Source organism: Ornithorhynchus anatinus, chromosome 2 (genome assembly GCF_004115215.2).
Source record: "Ornithorhynchus anatinus isolate Pmale09 chromosome 2, mOrnAna1.pri.v4, whole genome shotgun sequence".
Classification (NCBI taxonomy): domain Eukaryota; kingdom Metazoa; phylum Chordata; class Mammalia; order Monotremata; family Ornithorhynchidae; genus Ornithorhynchus; species Ornithorhynchus anatinus.
The window spans coordinates 1,604,376-1,621,133 of record NC_041729.1 but is presented as its reverse complement, the minus strand read 5'-3'; the positions used below and the strand labels follow the sequence as shown (position 1 = coordinate 1,621,133).

General features: G+C 58.9%; 1 protein-coding gene across 1 annotated transcript; it reads left to right on the top strand.

Annotated features, from left to right (window-relative positions):
• Positions 1-460: 460 nt before the first annotated feature.
• On the top strand, positions 461-11,795 carry SDS (serine dehydratase). Its single transcript, XM_029048556.2, has 8 exons — positions 461-707; positions 2,473-2,627; positions 3,592-3,631; positions 4,404-4,543; positions 4,652-4,743; positions 5,417-5,644; positions 6,973-7,097; positions 10,944-11,795. Exons 2-8 carry the CDS (start codon positions 2,475-2,477, stop codon positions 11,153-11,155), a joined length of 990 nt encoding a protein of 329 aa, XP_028904389.1. The 5' UTR covers positions 461-707; positions 2,473-2,474; the 3' UTR covers positions 11,156-11,795.
• Positions 11,796-16,758: the final 4,963 nt, after the last annotated feature.

The following is a 16,758-nucleotide window of genomic DNA, read 5'->3' as shown; positions in this document are numbered from 1 at the left end:
TCTCCCAAGCACTTAGCCCAGTGCTTTGCACACAGTAATCCTATTACCTTTGACCTACCCCAGCACTTAGAACGGCGTCCGACACATAGTAAGCGCTTAACAAATACTATTATTATCATCCACCCATTAGTCCCCGAGACTTTCCCAGGAGTCGGGGGAGAGGGTAGCGAGCAGGGGAATCCAGGAAATGGAGGGAAAGGGAATTATAGACAGAGATAGAGAGAGACAGAGGGAAAGCAAGGCAGGAAGAGAGCCCCAGAGACCCAGGGCCAGTGAGAAACTGGCAGGATGGGGTGGGAATACTTTTCCCAAACCAGGTCCCTCTTGCTGGGATGGGAGGACAAGGTGAGGGAGGCCCTCTTTTGTCCATCTCGCTGACCCTCCGGCCCCTATCTGCCCTCCTCGACCTGGCGAGTAGGTTCCTGTGGAGTCCCGCCTCTGGCAGTTTCCCCGAGCCGGACACCCGAGGGGAGGGTCAGCCTGGGAGACGGGGCGGGGACAGGAGAGGAGTGTGTCCGGCTCTAAACGTCCATTGGTCCCGGGGGAAGAGCCGGGACATATAAAGCCGAGGAGCGCAGCAGCACCGGTCATTGAGGCCGAAGGACCGGAGGCTCTCTGGGACCGGAGTTAGCCCCGGGCTCCTCTGCTGACCCTCCAGAAAGGAGACCCCCCAACTCCCTCCGATTGGGACCGCCCCGCTCTGCCTGGTGAGTGTCTCAGCCCTGCGATTGTGCACTGCCCAGTGACCACTGCCCGGGGACTGTTGTCCGGTGACTGTCTACTGTCCAGTGACCTCCTGATGGCCGGTGGCAGCCCAGTGTCTGATGATTGTCCTCTGTCTGCTGTCTATCCACTGCCCAGTGACTGTCTGCTGTCTGGTTACCGCCCGTCGCCTAGTGTCTGCTGTCCGGGGACTGACCGCTTTCTGTCCATGCTCAGTGACTGCTGTCCGTGACTGACCCCTGTCTGGTGACTGTCCATTGTTCGGTGACTGTTCGCTGTCTGTCCACTGCCCAGTGATTGCCTGCTACCCAGTGACTGGTGTCCAGTGTCGGGTGACTGTCCACTGCCCTGTGACTGTCCGCTGGCGAGAGACTTTCCCTTCCGGTGACAGTCCACCACCAGGTGACTCCTGTCAACCTGGTGACTGCCCGATGTCTGGTGGCTGGCCGCTGCCCGGTGACCGTCCTCTCCCGGTGACCATCCGCTGCCCAGTGGCCGCCAACTTCCCGGTGATTGTCCACTGCCCTGTGACTGTCTACTGTCTAGTGACTATCCCCTCTCGGTGACTGTCCACTGTCCGGTGACTGCTGTCCGGTGACGGTCCAGTGCCCGGTGACTGTCCCCTCCGGGTGACAACCCACTGCCTGGTCATTGTCCACTGCCCAATGGCTGCCCACTCCCAGTGACCACCTGTTGCCCGGTGACTGTCTTCTACCCTGCTCATATCTACCCTGTCCTTTCCTGCCCTGCCCTGCCTGGGACAGTCACTAGACCACCAGGCACCTGGCTTGACCTCCTCTCTCACTTCTGCCCATCCAACCAGGACAGTGGTCCACACCCGCCCGGCAGGCCGTTTATGTAATAATAATAATGTTGGTATTTGTTAGGCGCTTACTACGTGCAGAGCACCGTTCTAAGCGCTGGGGGAGATACGGGGTCAGCAGGTTGTCCCACGTGAGGCTCACCGTCTTAATCCCCATTTCCAGATGAGGTCACTGAGGCACAGAGAAGTGAAGTGACTTGCCCACAGTCACACAGCTGACAAGTGGCAGAGTCAGGATTCGAACCCATGACCTCTGATTCCCAAGCCCGGACTCTTTCCACTGAGCCACGCTGCTTAGATGGAACCTTACCATCGGGACCACCCCGTGTAGATAAGGTGTCCCGTGTCCCTAACCCGGGCCTTTCCGACTCTCTACCGCTTCTCGTTCATTCCCACCACGTACCCATTTTATAGATGGGAGGACAGAGGCAGAGGGACTGGGACCCAGGAGTCCCCTGCTTACTGCCCCACCCGGGAGGGGTGGGGGGGTAAAAAGGGGTCTGAACCCAAAGAGAAGCAGTGTAACCTAGTGGATGAATCACGGGCCTGAGAGTCAGAAGGACCTGGGTTCTAATCTCCGCTCTGCCACTTGTCTGCTGTGTGACCTTGGGCAAGTCACTTCACTTCTCTGGGCCTCAGCTGTAAAATGGGGATGAAGACTGTGAGCCCCAAGTGGGACGGGGACTGTGCCCAACCCGGTTTGCTTGTATCCATCCCAGTGCTCAGTACAGTGCCCGGCACACGGTAAGCACTTAACAAATACCACAATTATTATCAACTGGCCGGGCCTGACCAACGTGGGCGGGCAGGGTGGGCGGCTTAAAGCCGATCGGCTTCCAGATGGGGTCGCAGGGTGGGCGTCGAGAGGGCGGCAAGACCCCTAAAGGGGGAGGTTCCCGGGGCCGAGACGTCCCTGCCCCTCGCAGCCATGAAGCCGACGGGGCCCCTGCACGTGAAGACGCCCCTCCGGGACAGCATGACCTTGTCCAAGCTGGCGGGGACCAGCGTCTACCTCAAGATGGACAACTCACAGCCCTCCGGCTCCTTCAAGATCCGCGGCATCGGGCACCTGTGCAAGACGGTAGGGGCCTAGGCCCGATACCCGTGGGGAGGCCTCGGGGAGCTGCCGCCCAGGCCGGGAGGGACCTCGGGAGGGGTCCCGGGAGAGCTGGGTCGGGGGCGGAGGGGTGGCTGGGGGGACTGGGTCCAAGGGGCCCGGGATGCTGGGGAGGGGAAGAGCCGGAGAGCCTGAGGGAACTGGGGTGGGGATGGCTCGGGGGCTTGGAGTGGAGGGGCCTGGGGGAGCTGGAGCCGAGGCTGTGGGCAGGGAGAGGGACTAGGGCAAGAGGTCCTTAAAGAGCAGGGGAAAGCAGCGTGGCTCAGTGGCAAGAGCCCGGGCTTGGGAGTTAGAGGTCACGGGTTCGAATCCCGGCTCCGTCAGCTGTGTGACTGTGGGCGAGTCGCTTCACTTCTCCGGGCCTCAGTGACCTCATCTGGAAATGGGGATTAAGACGGTGAGCCTCACGTGGGACAACCTGCTGACCCTGTATCTCCCCCAGCGCTTAGAACGGTGCTCTGCACGTAGTAAGCGCTTAGCAAATACCCACAGTATCAGTATCAAAGGGGACCTGAGGGGCTGGGGTAGGGGAGGCCCGAGGGCGCTGGAGCAGGGGAATCGGAGGGAGCAAGGGCAGAGGGGTCTGGGGGAGCCGGGACAGGGGAGGACTGAGGGACCTGGAGCAGGGGAATCTGAAGGAGCTGGGGCAGGGCGGCTTGGGTGAACTGGGCGGGGAGGTCTGGGAGAACTGGGGGATCCGGGGGAGCTGGAATGGGGGGGTCCGGGGGAGCTAAAGTAAGGGAGACCTCGGAGGAGTTGAAGGGCGGCCTCTGGGAGCCAGGGCTCACCTCAGAGCCGGGCCGCTGGCTCCCCGAGAAAGAATTAAAAGGATCTAGAGCTTGGCCCTGCTTGCTCCCCCCGATCGTCCGTCCTCTGGCCGGCCCCGGCCCGACGCTGCCCGGCCCCTCATCCCCTGTTGCAACTACAGTGGGCCGAGCGGGGCTGCAAGCACTTCGTCTGCTCCTCGGGTGAGTCTCCCCTCGCGGCGGCCGCGCAGCATCCATCCTGGGGGAAGGGGGAGGAGGTGTTGGGGAGGAGCAGCGTGGCTTAGTGGAAAGAGCATGGGCTTGGGAGACAGAAGACGTGGGTTCTAATCTGGATCTGCCACCTGTGTGACCTTGGGCAAGCCGCTTCACTTCTCTGTGAAATGGGGATTAAGACTGTGGGCCCCGCGTGGGACGGCTTGATTACCTTGTATCGAACCCAGCGCTTAGGACAGTGCTTGGCACATAGTAAGCACTTAACAAATACTATAATTATGAGAAGCAGTGTGGCTCAGTGGAAAGAGCACGGGCTTGGGGGTCAGAGGACGTGGGTTCTAATCCTCACTCCGCCAAGTGTCTGCTGTGGGACCTCGGGCGGGTCACTTAACTTCTCCGTGCCTCAGTTCTCTCATCTGCAATATGGGGATTGAGACTGTGAGCCCCACTCGGGACAACCTGATTACCCTATATCGACCCCCAGCGCTCAGAACGGTGTTCGGTTCGTAGTGAGCGCTTAACAAATATCATAATAATAATAATGATAATAATAAAGTGGGGGGGAGGGAGTGTCTCTGCCCCGGTGGGGCCCTGGGCGGTGGGATGAGGCCCGGGGTCCGGATGGCCGGGTCCGGGGGGCCCGGACTAGGGGAGCCCACCCCCCGACGGCAGGACAGGCCCCTGAAACGTGACCCGATCTTTGGGATTTGGCTCCCAGGGGGTCTCCCCCCGGTCACCCTGTCTCTGCCCCCTCCCGCAGCGGGCAACGCGGGTCTGGCCACTGCCTATGCAGCCCGGAAGCTGGGCGTGCCGGCCACCATCGTCGTGCCCAACACCACGCCCCCTCTGACCGTCCAGCGCCTGAAGGATGAAGGGGCGGTGGTCCGGGTAGTGGGAGAGGTGAGAATCTGGCCATACTGGGGGGGAGGGGGCGAGCTCCGGGGGGGAGGAGGGGCCGGGTCTGAGCCCCTCCCGGCCCCGTCCGGCCCGGCTCTCCCTGCTCCCCAGATGCTGGATGAGGCCATCGACCAGGCCAAGGCACTGGCAAACAACAATCCAGACTGGGTCTACATCCCGCCCTTCGACGACCCGCTCATCTGGTAGGTAGGCTGCCCCAGCCCCCGGCCCACGCTCCCGTCTCCGGGGCCTGGCCGACCCCAAGCGCTTAGTACAGCGCTCGGCATGCAGTGAGCACTCGGTAGATACAATGAATGAATAGATGGATGAGCCAGAGGGTCCTCCGCTTCCCCTCCCTCGGGGACGGTGGGTGGGAGGCCCACAGCTCTGCTTCCAGCCTTAGGCTCTGAGTCTGGGGGGGGCGTCACCCTCGCCTTGGCCCCTCCACCCCTTCCCCTAAGGAGTTGGAGGGGAGGGCACTCCTGCCCGGCAAGTGGGGAGAGCCCTCGTGGCCACCGAGCTCTGAAAAGTCCTTCCTTCTCCCTCCGGCTACCTCCTCCGGCCCACGAGCCACAGTCCAGAAAGAGGATGGCGGCGAGCGGGCCACCCTCCTCGGAGTCCGCTAGATAAGCCACAGCAGCCCCTCCCCACCCCGAGCCGAGTCCAGTGGGCATCCATCTAGAGAGACCCATGGAAAAACCAACCCGTTTCTTTCGGGGGGGAGGGAAGGGTGCCCCATTTAAAACCCCGGCCCACTTTAACTCGCGGGCCCAACCGCTCGGTTTAACGATCCCAGCTTTGGTCTCCTTCTCCCGGGGGGCCGGTCCCTCCCACTCCTCCCCGCATCCGGCGGGTCCGGTCCACCGGTGTCCGCAGGGAAGGCCACACGTCCATCGTGCGGGAGCTGAAGGAGAGTCTGAGCGCCAAGCCCGGTGCCGTCGTGCTGTCGGTGGGCGGCGGGGGCCTGCTGTGCGGCGTGGTGCAGGGGCTGGGCCAGGTGGGCTGGGGCGATGTGCCCGTCGTCGCCATGGAGACGCACGGGGCGCACAGCCTCCACGCGGCCCTGGCTGCCGGAGAGCTGGTCACCCTGCCGCAGATCACCAGGTGAGGGACGGGGGAAGGAAGGGGAAAAGGAGGGAGGAGAGATGGGGAGGGGAGAGACGGACAAGGAGGGAGGGAAGGGAAACGGCGGGGAGGGAGGAGACGGGCCAGGGATGAGGCTGGGATCGGCCCATCCGCCACTCGTCGGCTGTGTGACTTTGGGCAAGTCACTTAACTTCCCTGTGCCTCATTTACCTCATCTGTAAAATGGGGATTATGACTGTGAGCCCCACGTGGGACACCCTGATGACCTGGTATCTCCCCCAGCGCTTAGGACAGTGCTTGGCACATAGTAAGCGCTTCACAAATACCACCGTTATTATCCAGACCGGCCCAGGACAGGACCCATAATAAGAATAAAAATTATAGTATTCGTTAAGCACTTACTATGTGCCAAGGACTTCTCTAAGCCCTGGGGTAGATACGCGGTAATCAGACTGTGCCACTTGGGGCTCCCAGTCTTCATGCCCATTTTACAGATGAGGTAACTGAGGCACAGAGAAGTGAAGCGACTTGCCCGAGGTCATACAGCAGACAAGTGGCGGAGCTGGGGTTGCAACCCACGTCCTCTAACTCCCCAGCTCGCACTCTTGCCACTAGGTCATGCTGCTTCCCATCCTCTCCCCCTGGCATCCAGAAGAGAAGCAGTGTGGCCTAGCGGATAGAGCACGGGCCTGGATGTCAGAAGAACCTGGGTTCTAATCCCGGCCCTCTGTGCCTCAGTTGCCTCATCTGGACAATGGGGATTAAGACTGTGAGTCCCATAGAGAAGCAGCGCGGCTCAGTGGAAAGAGCCCGGGCTTGGGAGTCCGAGGTCATGGGTTCGAATGCCGGCTCTGCCGCTTGTCAGCTGTGTGACCGTGGGCGAGTCACTTAATTTCCCTGTGCCTCAGTTACCTCCTCTGCAAAATGGGGATTATCTGTGAGCCTCACGAGGGTCAACCTGATTCCCCTGTATCTCCCCCAGCGCCTAGAACAGTGCTCTGCACCTAGCAAGCGCTGAACAAATACCAACATGACGATTATTATTATGTGGGGCATGGACTGTGTCGGACCCAATCTGCTTGAATCCACCCCGGCGTTCAGAACGGTGCCTGGCGCATAGTAAAACAAATATGACTATTATTATTATAACTAGGCCTCGCGCAGAACCCCCTCCCCGCCCAGGCCCAGAGCACCCTCTACCCCAAGTCCAGGCCGTTGCCAGTGACCTGGCCAGTTGGTGTTTCCTGTCCGTCCCCCAAGGGAGTGGGTTGGGGGGGCGGGGGTCTCTGTGCTAGCCCCCCAAGGGGTACTGACCCTTCCTCCCTGGCTCCCCCCACCCCGGGCAGCGTGGCCAAGGCCCTGGGGGTGAACACTGTGGGAGCTCAGGCCCTGAAGCTGGCGCTGGAACATCCGGTCATCTCCGAAGTCGTCACAGACCAAGAAGCCGTCCTGGCCCTTGAGCAGTTCGTGGGTGAGGGTCCCTGGGAGGAGGAGGGGAGGGTGCCCCCACCCCATCCCTCCCCAGGGGTCGGCTGGGAGCTAAGACCGAGGGCGGGGGCCCCAAAAATCCGCTCCCGGGAGCCCCTCGGACGCCTCCCCTCCAACAATCAGTCCTCCGGCCGTACAGACTGATCACCTGCCTCGTGCAGAGCGCTGGGCTGAGCCCTCGAGAGAGAACGGTAGAGGGGGTAGAGAAGCAGCGTGGCTCAGCGGGAAGAGCCCGGGCTTGGGAGTCAGAGGTCGTGGGTTCGAATCCCGGCTCTGCCACTGGTCAGCTGGGTGACTGTGGGCAAGTCACTTCACTTCTCTGGGCCTCAGTTCCCTCATCTGGAAAATGGGGATGAAGACGGTGAGCCCCACGTGGGACAACCTGATGACCCTGTATCTACCCCAGCGCTTAGAACCGTGCTCTGCACGTAGTAAGCCCTTAACAAATACCAATATTATTATTATCCCAGCTCTGCCACTTATCAGCTGTGTGACTGTGGCCAAGTCACTTCACTTCTCTGGGCCTCAGTTACCTCATCTGTAAAATGGGGATTAACCGTGAGCCTCACGTGGGTCATCCTGATGACCCCGTGTCTCCCCCAGCGCTTAGAACAGTGCTCTGCACATAGTAAGCGCTTAACAAATACCAACATTATTATGATCCCTGCTCTCGAGGACCTGACGGTCTACTGGGGGCAGAGCGTTGCACTGCGTCCTTGGGTGGGGGGCGGTAAAATAGAGTTAGTAGATAACAGTGAGAAGCAGCTTGGCCTAGTGGATAGAGCATGGGTTTAGGAGTCAGAAGATCATGGGTTCTAATCGGGGGCACTGCCACCTGCCCTTGGGCCTGCCCTGCCCCTGCCCCTGCCCCATTCATTCTAATGCTCGGTTCTAAACCCAGCTCTGCCGCTTATCTGCTGTGTGACCTGTGGGGGCTGGGACTGTGAGACCCAAGTGGGACAGGGACTGTGTCCAACCCGATTTGCTTGTATCTACCCCAGCGCTTAGTACAGTGGCTCATAGCACTTAACAAATGCCATAATAATAATACTATTATTATTACTATTATTAATTATCCCTGCCCTCAAGGAGTTTACAGTCTTCTGTGGGCAGAGCACTGTACTGAGTATTTGGGAGAGAGTACAATAGAGTTAGGACATGATAATAATAATGATGATGGCATTTATTAAGCGCTTACTATGTGCAAAGCACTGTTCTAAGCGCTGGGGTAGATACAATCAGGTTGTCCCACATGGGGCTCACAGTCTTCATCCCCATTTTACAGATGAGGTCACTGAGGCCCAGAGAAGTGAAGTGACTTGCCCAAAGTCACACAGCTGACAAGTGGCGGAGCGGGGATTAGGGCCCATGACCTTTGACTCCCAAACCCATGCTCTTTCCACTGAGCCGCGCTGCTTCCCATGACATGATTTCTGCCCTCAAGAAACTGAGTCTACTGTGCAGAGCACTGTACTGAGCGCTGGGGAGAGTACAGTAGAGCTGGACAATAGACAACCTGTTTACCTTGTATCCACCCCACTGCTTAGAACAGTGCTTGGCATATAGTAAGTGTTTAACAAATACCATTATTATTATTATTATTATTATTATGGGGCCCAGTGCCCCTTCCTCCAGTTTCCCAGCTGAGAGGAAGAAGCCACAGTCTCTTCAGGAGATTAGGCTAGAATAATAATGATGATGGTATTTGTTAAGCGCTTACTATGTGCAGAGCACTGTGCTAAGCGCTGGGGTAGACACAGGGGAATCAGGTTGTCCCACGTGGGGCTCACAGACTTCATCCCCATTTTACAGATGAGGTCACTGAGACACAGAGAAGTGAAGCGACTTGCCCACAGTCACACAGCTGGCAAGTGGCAGAGCCGGGATTCGAACTCATGACCTCTGACTCCAAAGCCCGGGCCCTTTCCACTGAGCCACGCTGCTTCTCAGTAATAATTATAATGGCATTTGTTAAGTGCTTACTATGTGCCAAGCACTGTCCTAAGCGCTGGGGACGATACAAGGTGATCAGGCGGTCCCACATGGGGCTCACAGTCTTCATCCCCATTTTCCAGATGAGAGAACTGAGGCACAGAGAAGTGACTCGTCCAAAGTCACCCAGCTGACAAGTGGCGGAGCCGGGATGTGAACCCATGACCTCTGACTCCCAAGGCCGGGCTCTTTCCACTGAGCCGCGCTGCTTCTCTAGAAGAGATTCTCTAGATGAGAATCCCCCTCATCGCGGGTGTCCGACCAAACCTGAAAGTTGCCCCGTCCAGCAGCCCCAGTGTCCCTCCTACCCGTTATTGACTTGAATCCTACCCCGTCCTGTGCCCCTTCCTGGGTGTCTCCCTATGCCCCCCCGTCCGTGTCCTCTCCACTGCCACCTGCCCTTGGGCCTGCCCTGCCCCTGCCCCTGCCCCATTCATTCTAATGCTCGGTTCTAAACCCAGCTCTGCCGCTTATCTGCTGTGTGACCTTGGGCGAGTCACTTCACTTCTCCGGGCCTCAGTTCCCTCATCTGGAAAATGGGGATCGAGAAAATGGGGACGGGGGACTACGTCCAACCCGATTTGCTTGGATCCACCCCGGCGCTGAGTACGGTGCCTGGCACACAGTAAGCGTTTAACAGATACCATAATTGCCATTCATTCAATCGAATTTATTAAGCGCCTATTGTGTGCAGAGCACCGTACTAAGCACTGGGGAAAGTACAGTTCAGCAGTAGAGAGTTATAATCCCTGACCGCAATGAACTCACAGTCTAGAAGTGCGGAGAGTCCAGTGTTGGGTAGGGATTGTCTCTGTCTGTTGCCAACTTGTACTTTCCAAGCGCTTAGTACAGAGCTCTGCACATGGTAAGCGCTCAGTAAAGGCGGTTGGTTGAATGAATGAACGAGAAAGACATGACAGACTTGAGTATACTCCGACCCCTTGCCTGTCTGCCTCTGCTCCGCCCCACCCCATACCCTGCCCCTTCCTCATTCATTCATTCATTCATTCATTCATTCATGAGCTTACTGTGTGCAGAGCACTGTGCTGAATACTTGGGAAAGTACAATACAGTAATAAAGAGTGACATTCCCTGCCCACAACGAGCTCACCATCTAGATGGGGGCGAACAGACGTCAATAAACCCCCCACCTCCCGCCCCTGCCCCTCCCCGAGCCCCACCCCGCCCCTGCCCCCTTTATTCTAATCATATTTACTGAGCGCTCACTGTGTGCAGAGCACTGTACTAAATTCTTCGGAAAGTACGTACAGGGCTCTGCACCCAGCGAAGCGCTCAAATGCGACTGAATGGTTGAATGAACGAAGCAGCATGGCCTCGTGGTTAGATCGCAGGCTTGGGAGTCAGAGGGCTTGGATTCTGATCCCGGCTCCAACCCCTGTCTGCTGTGTCACCTTGGGCAAGTCACATAACTTCTCTGCGGCCCAGTAACCGGGCCTCGGTTACCTCATCTGTAAAATGGGGACGGAGACTGTGAGCCCCACGTGGGACAACCCCATCGCCTTGCATCTTTCGGTGCTTAGAAGAGCGCTTGGCCCGTAATAAGCACTTAAGAAATACCATAATACGATATATATTAATATATATAATGCAGGAATAAAGAGGGACCGTCCCTGTCCACAACGAGCTCACAGGTTGGGGGCGGGGGGGGGGGGAGACAGGCATCGATAGGAGCCCACCCCGTGCCCGTCGCCCCGGGTGAGCCCCGCCCCTGCCCCTGCCCCTGCCCCTGCCCCTGCCCCTGCCCCTGCCCCTGCCCCTGCCCCTGCCCCTGCCCCTGCCCCCGCCCATCCCTGACGGCGGGCTGCCCCCCCGGCAGACGACGAGAAGATCCTGGTGGAGCCGGCCTGCGGGGCCGCGCTGGCGGCGGTGTACAGCGGGGTGCTGCAGAAGCTGCAGGCGCAGGGCAAGCTTGGGGCCCGGCTGCCGTCTGTCGTGCTCATCGTGTGCGGAGGATGCAACATCAGCCTGGCCCAGCTGAGGAGCCTGCGCCAGCAGCTCGGCCTAAACCGGGGCGGGCACGAGGCCTGAGTCCGGCCTTCTGCCCACCCCCCACTCTCGGGGACAGGGGCCGACCCCGGACAGGACCCCGGACCCCCATTCGTCCCAAGAGCCCAGGCGGCTGGTCCTGGGGGGATAGAGGGGTTGCTCGGGGGAAGGGACAGAGGAGGCGGGGTGGCCACTGCGGGCCACCTTCGGCTTCTCCCCGGCCCCTTCTGTGCCCCCTTCTCCCTGCCCTGCGTGGAGGGGGCCCTGACCTGGGCGGGGGGCGGTGGGCCAAGGGCAGGCAGAGCCATCGAGACCCAACCGGCCCCCGGCCTCGGTCCCGCCCCAGATGGTTGGGGGGGGGGGGGCTGAGATGGGGTCTGGCCCCTCAGACACTCTTCAGGGGAGACGGGCAGCTCCTTATTACGGTATATGTCAAGCGCTTACTACGTGCCAGGCACTGTACTAAGCGCTGGGGTGGATACGAGCCCGTCGGGTTGGACACGGTCCCTCTCCGACGTGGGGCTCCCATCTGTGACCTGTCTGCCTCGACTCGCTACTGGATATGTGGGAATCGGGGGGGGGGGGGGCGAGGGGAGCCGAAGGTCGTTTTTCTAATGTCCAAGTGTTTTTTTCTTTTCATTTAAGAAAAAGTGGCATATTTATTAAAACACCTCTCCCCGTCTCTGCGGCGGCCCCGTCCCTCCCCAGCTCTAAATAATGATAATGGTATCTGTAAAGCGCTCACTATGTGCCAGGCACTGTACTAAGCGCTGAGGTGGATGCAGGCAACCCGGGCCCACTCAAACACAGGGTGGTCAGAGTTTTCCTTCCCATCTCCCCAAACACTGGTTGCCCTGGTCCCCTTCATTCATTCAGTAGTATTTATTGAGTGCTTACTACGTGCGGAGCACTGTACTGAGCGCTTGGAATGGACAAGCGCTTGGAATATACAGGCATGGGGGCGGTCAGAGCCTGAACACCCATCTCCCTCCACCTTCAGCCCCAGCCCCTTCTGGCGTGGGAGCAACCGGGGCCTGCTACCCCATCTCCCCTCAAGCTAGAGGCCCCAGCCCCCTCAGGCACAAGGGGGCCAGGGTTTGCGCCCCCAACTCCCTCCTCTACCTGGGGAGATCTCGAAGCCTTCTCTGGGAAGGGGAAGCCGAGGGTCGGACATGGGGTGGGGCGCTGCAGCCAGAACGATCAGAACTGGGGTCCAAAATGGGCATCCACCCGGGCGGAGGAGGGCACGGAGCAATGGGGTTCGCATTATTCTCCAAGGACACGGGGCAGGAGAGAGGCCTTCCAGGCCATCCCCCTGCCTGCGGACGGGTCACCGGCTAACCTGGCCCGTCTGCCAAGTCAACCATAGACGGCCTTCATGCTCCCCCAGGGGCCAGGGGTCGCTCGGTCCCACATCCACCCTGGTAAAAGCTCCAATTTGAGCTCCTCGCGGCGGGAGTGCCAGCCTTGCTGATGTCAGGCCTCTGAGAGGCCTGAGTCCGGACTGGCCTGGAGCCGTCCACCCCCCACCCATCCTCAACACCTTGCCATCCCCCCCCCTTAAATATTAATAATAATAATTGTGGTATCTGTTAAGTGCTTACTACGTGCCGGGCACTGCAATCACAACGTTGGTATCGTTAAGCGCTTACTACGTGCAGAGCACTGTTCTAAGCGCTGGGGGAGATTCGGGGGAATGAGGTTGTCCCACGTGAGGCTCACAGGTAATCCCCATTTTCCGGATGAGGGAACCGAGGCCCAGAGAAGTGAAGTGATTTGCCCACAGTCACCCAGCTGACAAGGGGCAGGGGCAGGATTAGAACCCACGACCTCTGACTCCCGACCCCGGGCTCTTTCCACCGAGCCACGCCGCTGGTCCATCTCCCCATCCAGGGCCCCCTCGGGCCCAGAGAGGACAGGGTTTGTACCCCATCTCTGCACACGCCAGGGGCCCCAGGCCCACTCAGACGCGGGGGAGACCGGACCCTGTACCCCCATTTCTCTCCACCCTCCAGGGACCCCAGCCCCCTCAAACACAGGGCAGTCAGGGGGACCAGATCCTACCCCCATCTTCCCATACACTGGGGGCGCCGGGCTCCCTCGGGCCCAGAGAGGACAGGGTTTGTACCCCCACCTCTGCACACGCCAGGGACCCCGAGCCCCCTCAGCCACGGGGGGAGCCCGGACCCTGCACCCCCGTTTCTCTCCACCCCCCAGGGACCCCGGCCCCCTCAAACACAGGGCGGGCAGGGAGGTCAGGGGGACCAGATCCTACCCCCATCTTCCTCTACCCTGGGGACCCCGGGCCCCGTCAAACACAGGGCAGAGTTTTCACCCCCATCTCCCCCAACACCGCGTGCCCCCCTCAGACCCACAGGGTCAGAATCTGACCCCCATCACCCCCAACACCTTTGGCCCCAACCTCCTTTTTTTTTTTTTTTTAAGTGCTTACTACGTGCCAGGCACCGTTCTAAACTCCGGGGTAGTTCACGACGATCAGGTTGGACACCGTCTACGTCCTACACGGGACTCACAATCTTACTCCCCATTTTCCAGATGCGGTAACTGAGGCACAGAGAAACGAAGTGACTCGCCAAGGTCACGGCAGACAAGTAGCAGAGCCGGGATTAGAACCCAGGTCCTCCTGACACCCAGGCCCCGGCTCTATCTGCTGGGAGCGTGGTTCAGTGGAAAGAGCCCGGGCTTGGGAGTCAGAGGTCATGGGTTCGAATCCCGGCTCTGCCACTCGTCAGCTGTGTGACTGTGGGCGAGTCACTTCACTTCTCGGTGCCTCAGTCACCTCGTCTGTAAAATGGGGATGAAGACTGAGCCTCCCGTGGGACAACCTGATGACCCCGTATCTCCCCCAGCGCTCAGAACGGTGCTCTGCACGTAGTAAGAGCTTAACAAATACCAACATATTATTATTATTATTATTAGGTGACGCTGTTTCTCTAATCCTGATGAGTCCGTTGGCACATATGGCCTCTTCCTGACTCTCCAGCCCCCTTGCCAGCCTCCCCACCCGGCATGGGGGTGACCAATAATAATAATAACGTTGGTACTTGTTAAGCGCTTCGTATGTGCCGAGCACTGTTCTAAGCGCTGGGGTAGACACGTGGCAATCAGGTTGTCCCACGTGGGGCTCACAGTTTTAATCCCCATTTTACAGATGCGGTAACTGAGGCCCAGAGAAGTGAAGTGACTCGCCCACAGTCACAGAGCTGATAAGTGGCAGAGCCGGGATTCGAACCCATGAACTCTGGCTCCAAAGCCCGGGCTCTTTCCACTGAGCCACGCCGCTTGCATCCCCATCTTCCCGCACACTGAGGGCCCCAGCCCCCTCAGGCACAAGTGACCAGGGTTTGCACCCTCCTATCCTCACCCTGCAGGGGTCCCGGACCCCTCAGGTGGAGGGGTAGGGCCTACACCCCCATCGAGCTCCCCGTACAACCGGACCCCCGGGTGCCCCTCGGGGCACAGGGGGTTGATTTCTTGAGTTCCAGCCATTCCTTCTCCTTGAGCACCTTCCTAACCGGAGCCCAGGCCATGGCGGTGTCTGTTCTGGTGATTCTGGTCGCCCCAGCCGGCAACTCCCTCCTCGACTCCCCTGTTTTACAAAAAAGAGGTGACGTCCACACGGGCTCTGGAGTCAGAGGTCATGGGTTCAGATGCCGGCTCGGCCATTTGTCGGCTGCGTGACTTTGGGCAAGTCACTTCACTTCTCGGTGCCTCAGTTACCTCATCTGTAAAACGGGGATGAAGACTGGGAGCCCCACGTGGGACAACCCGATTCCCTTGTGTCTACCCCAGCGCTTAGAACAGTGCTCGGCACATAGGAAGCGCTTAACAAATACCAACATTATTATTATCCACCTCCACGGGAGGCTGCCCGGGGCCACCCCCGGCCTCCAATCTCACCTCAGCACCCTGATTCTATTTATTTGCCATTGTTTTTATGAGATGTTCTTCCCCTCGACTCTATTTATCGCCATCGTTCTTGTCCGTCCGTCTCCCCCGATGAGACCGTAAGCCCGTCAGAGGGCAGGGACCGTCTCATGTTGCCCATTTGTCCATTCCAAGCGCTTAGTCCAGTGCTCTGCACATAGGAAGCGCTCAATAAATACTACTGAATGAATGATGCCCCGGCGGAGAGGTCGGGTCCTCACAAGTGGGAAGGACTGACCATCCAAGATCCTTGTCCCGTGGCCACACTCAATAGTATTTATTGAGCGCTTCCTATGTGCGGAGCACTGTACTGAGCACTTGGAATGGACAATTCGGCAACAGAGACCATCCCTGCCCACTGACGGGCTTCCAGTCTAATCGGGGGAGACGGACGAAAACAAGTCGACATAACCACGATAAAGAGAATCAAGGATCCGCACGGTCCATCCTCCCCAGGTAAAAGGGTAGATGGAGAACGGGAACAGCCCCCGTGTGGGGCTCCCTGAATGTAGTAGACGGTGGGGGACGATGGGGCCGAGACCCCCAAGGGGCTGCCAGTGAACCCACGAGTCACGATTCCCGGTCACGTCTCCCGGCCCTTCATCGCCCACCTCCCCGAGAAAGCTGGAGCCACAAAGGGAGAATTTCCAGGCCTGCTACTTGTCAGCTGTGGGACTGTGGGCAAGTCACTTCACTTCTCTGGGCCTCACTTGCCCCATCTGTAAAAATGGGGATTAACTGTGAGCCTCACGTGGGACAACCTGATTCCCCCGTATCTACCCCAGCGCTTAGAACGGTGCTCCGCACGTAGTAAGCGCTTAACAAATACCAATATTATTATTATTCTCCCCCTGCCCCCAGGCCCCTCCATTTCTGAGACGGTTCAGGGCCAGCCCAAGGGTTGGTGAAGTCCAAACCGATGATGGATCAGCATGGCTCAGTAGAAAAAGCCCAGGCTGGGGAGTCAGAGGTCGTGGGTTCTAATCCCGGCTCTGCCACTTGTCGGCTGTGTGACTTTGGGCAAATCACTTCGCTTCTCTGGGCCTCAGTTCTCTCATGTGTAAAATGGGGATTAAATCTGTGAGCCCCCACGTGGGACACCTGATGACCTTGTATGTACCCCAGCACTTAGAACAGTGCCTGGCACATAGTAAGCACTTAAACACCATCATTATTATTATTATTAAATCGGCTCTGCGCCCAGCTCCCGAGCCCTGAGGACCCCAATCCATTGGATCTGTTAACACGAGCTGGGCAAGGTACCAGAGACAATCTTGCCGGAAAAGGCGGCAGGGGGATAAGGTGTGGGAGAAGCTGCTTCAGACTGGGCAAGGAAACTACACACTTGGGGCCAGAGGACGGGTGTACCAGCGTGGCTCAGTGGAAAGAGCCTGGGCTTGGGAGACAGAGGTCGTGGGTTCTAATTCCGGCTCTACCGCTTGCCAGCTGCCTGACCTGGGACAAGCCATTTAACTTCTCTGTGCCTCAGTGACCTCATCTGTAACACGAGGATGAAGACTGAGCCCGTGGGACAACCCGATGACCTTGCATTCCCCCCCTCCCAGCGCTTAGAACAGTGTTTTGCACATAGTAAGCGCTTCATAGACGCCATCATTATTATTACCTACCCAAGGTCACGCTGCAGAGCGGCCGAGCGGGGGCAGGCCTGAAGTGGGCTGAGCTGCTGTGGGCCCTGG

Coding starts and splice junctions, on each gene's coding strand:
- SDS (XM_029048556.2), top strand. CDS start 2,475: ATGAAGCCGACGGGGCCCCTGCACGTGAAGACGCCCCTCCGGGACAGC. Junction 2,628..3,591: donor TCGGGCACCTGTGCAAGACG/GTAGGGGCCTAG, acceptor TTGCAACTACAG/TGGGCCGAGCGGGGCTGCAA. Junction 4,744..5,416: donor TTCGACGACCCGCTCATCTG/GTAGGTAGGCTG, acceptor CGGTGTCCGCAG/GGAAGGCCACACGTCCATCG.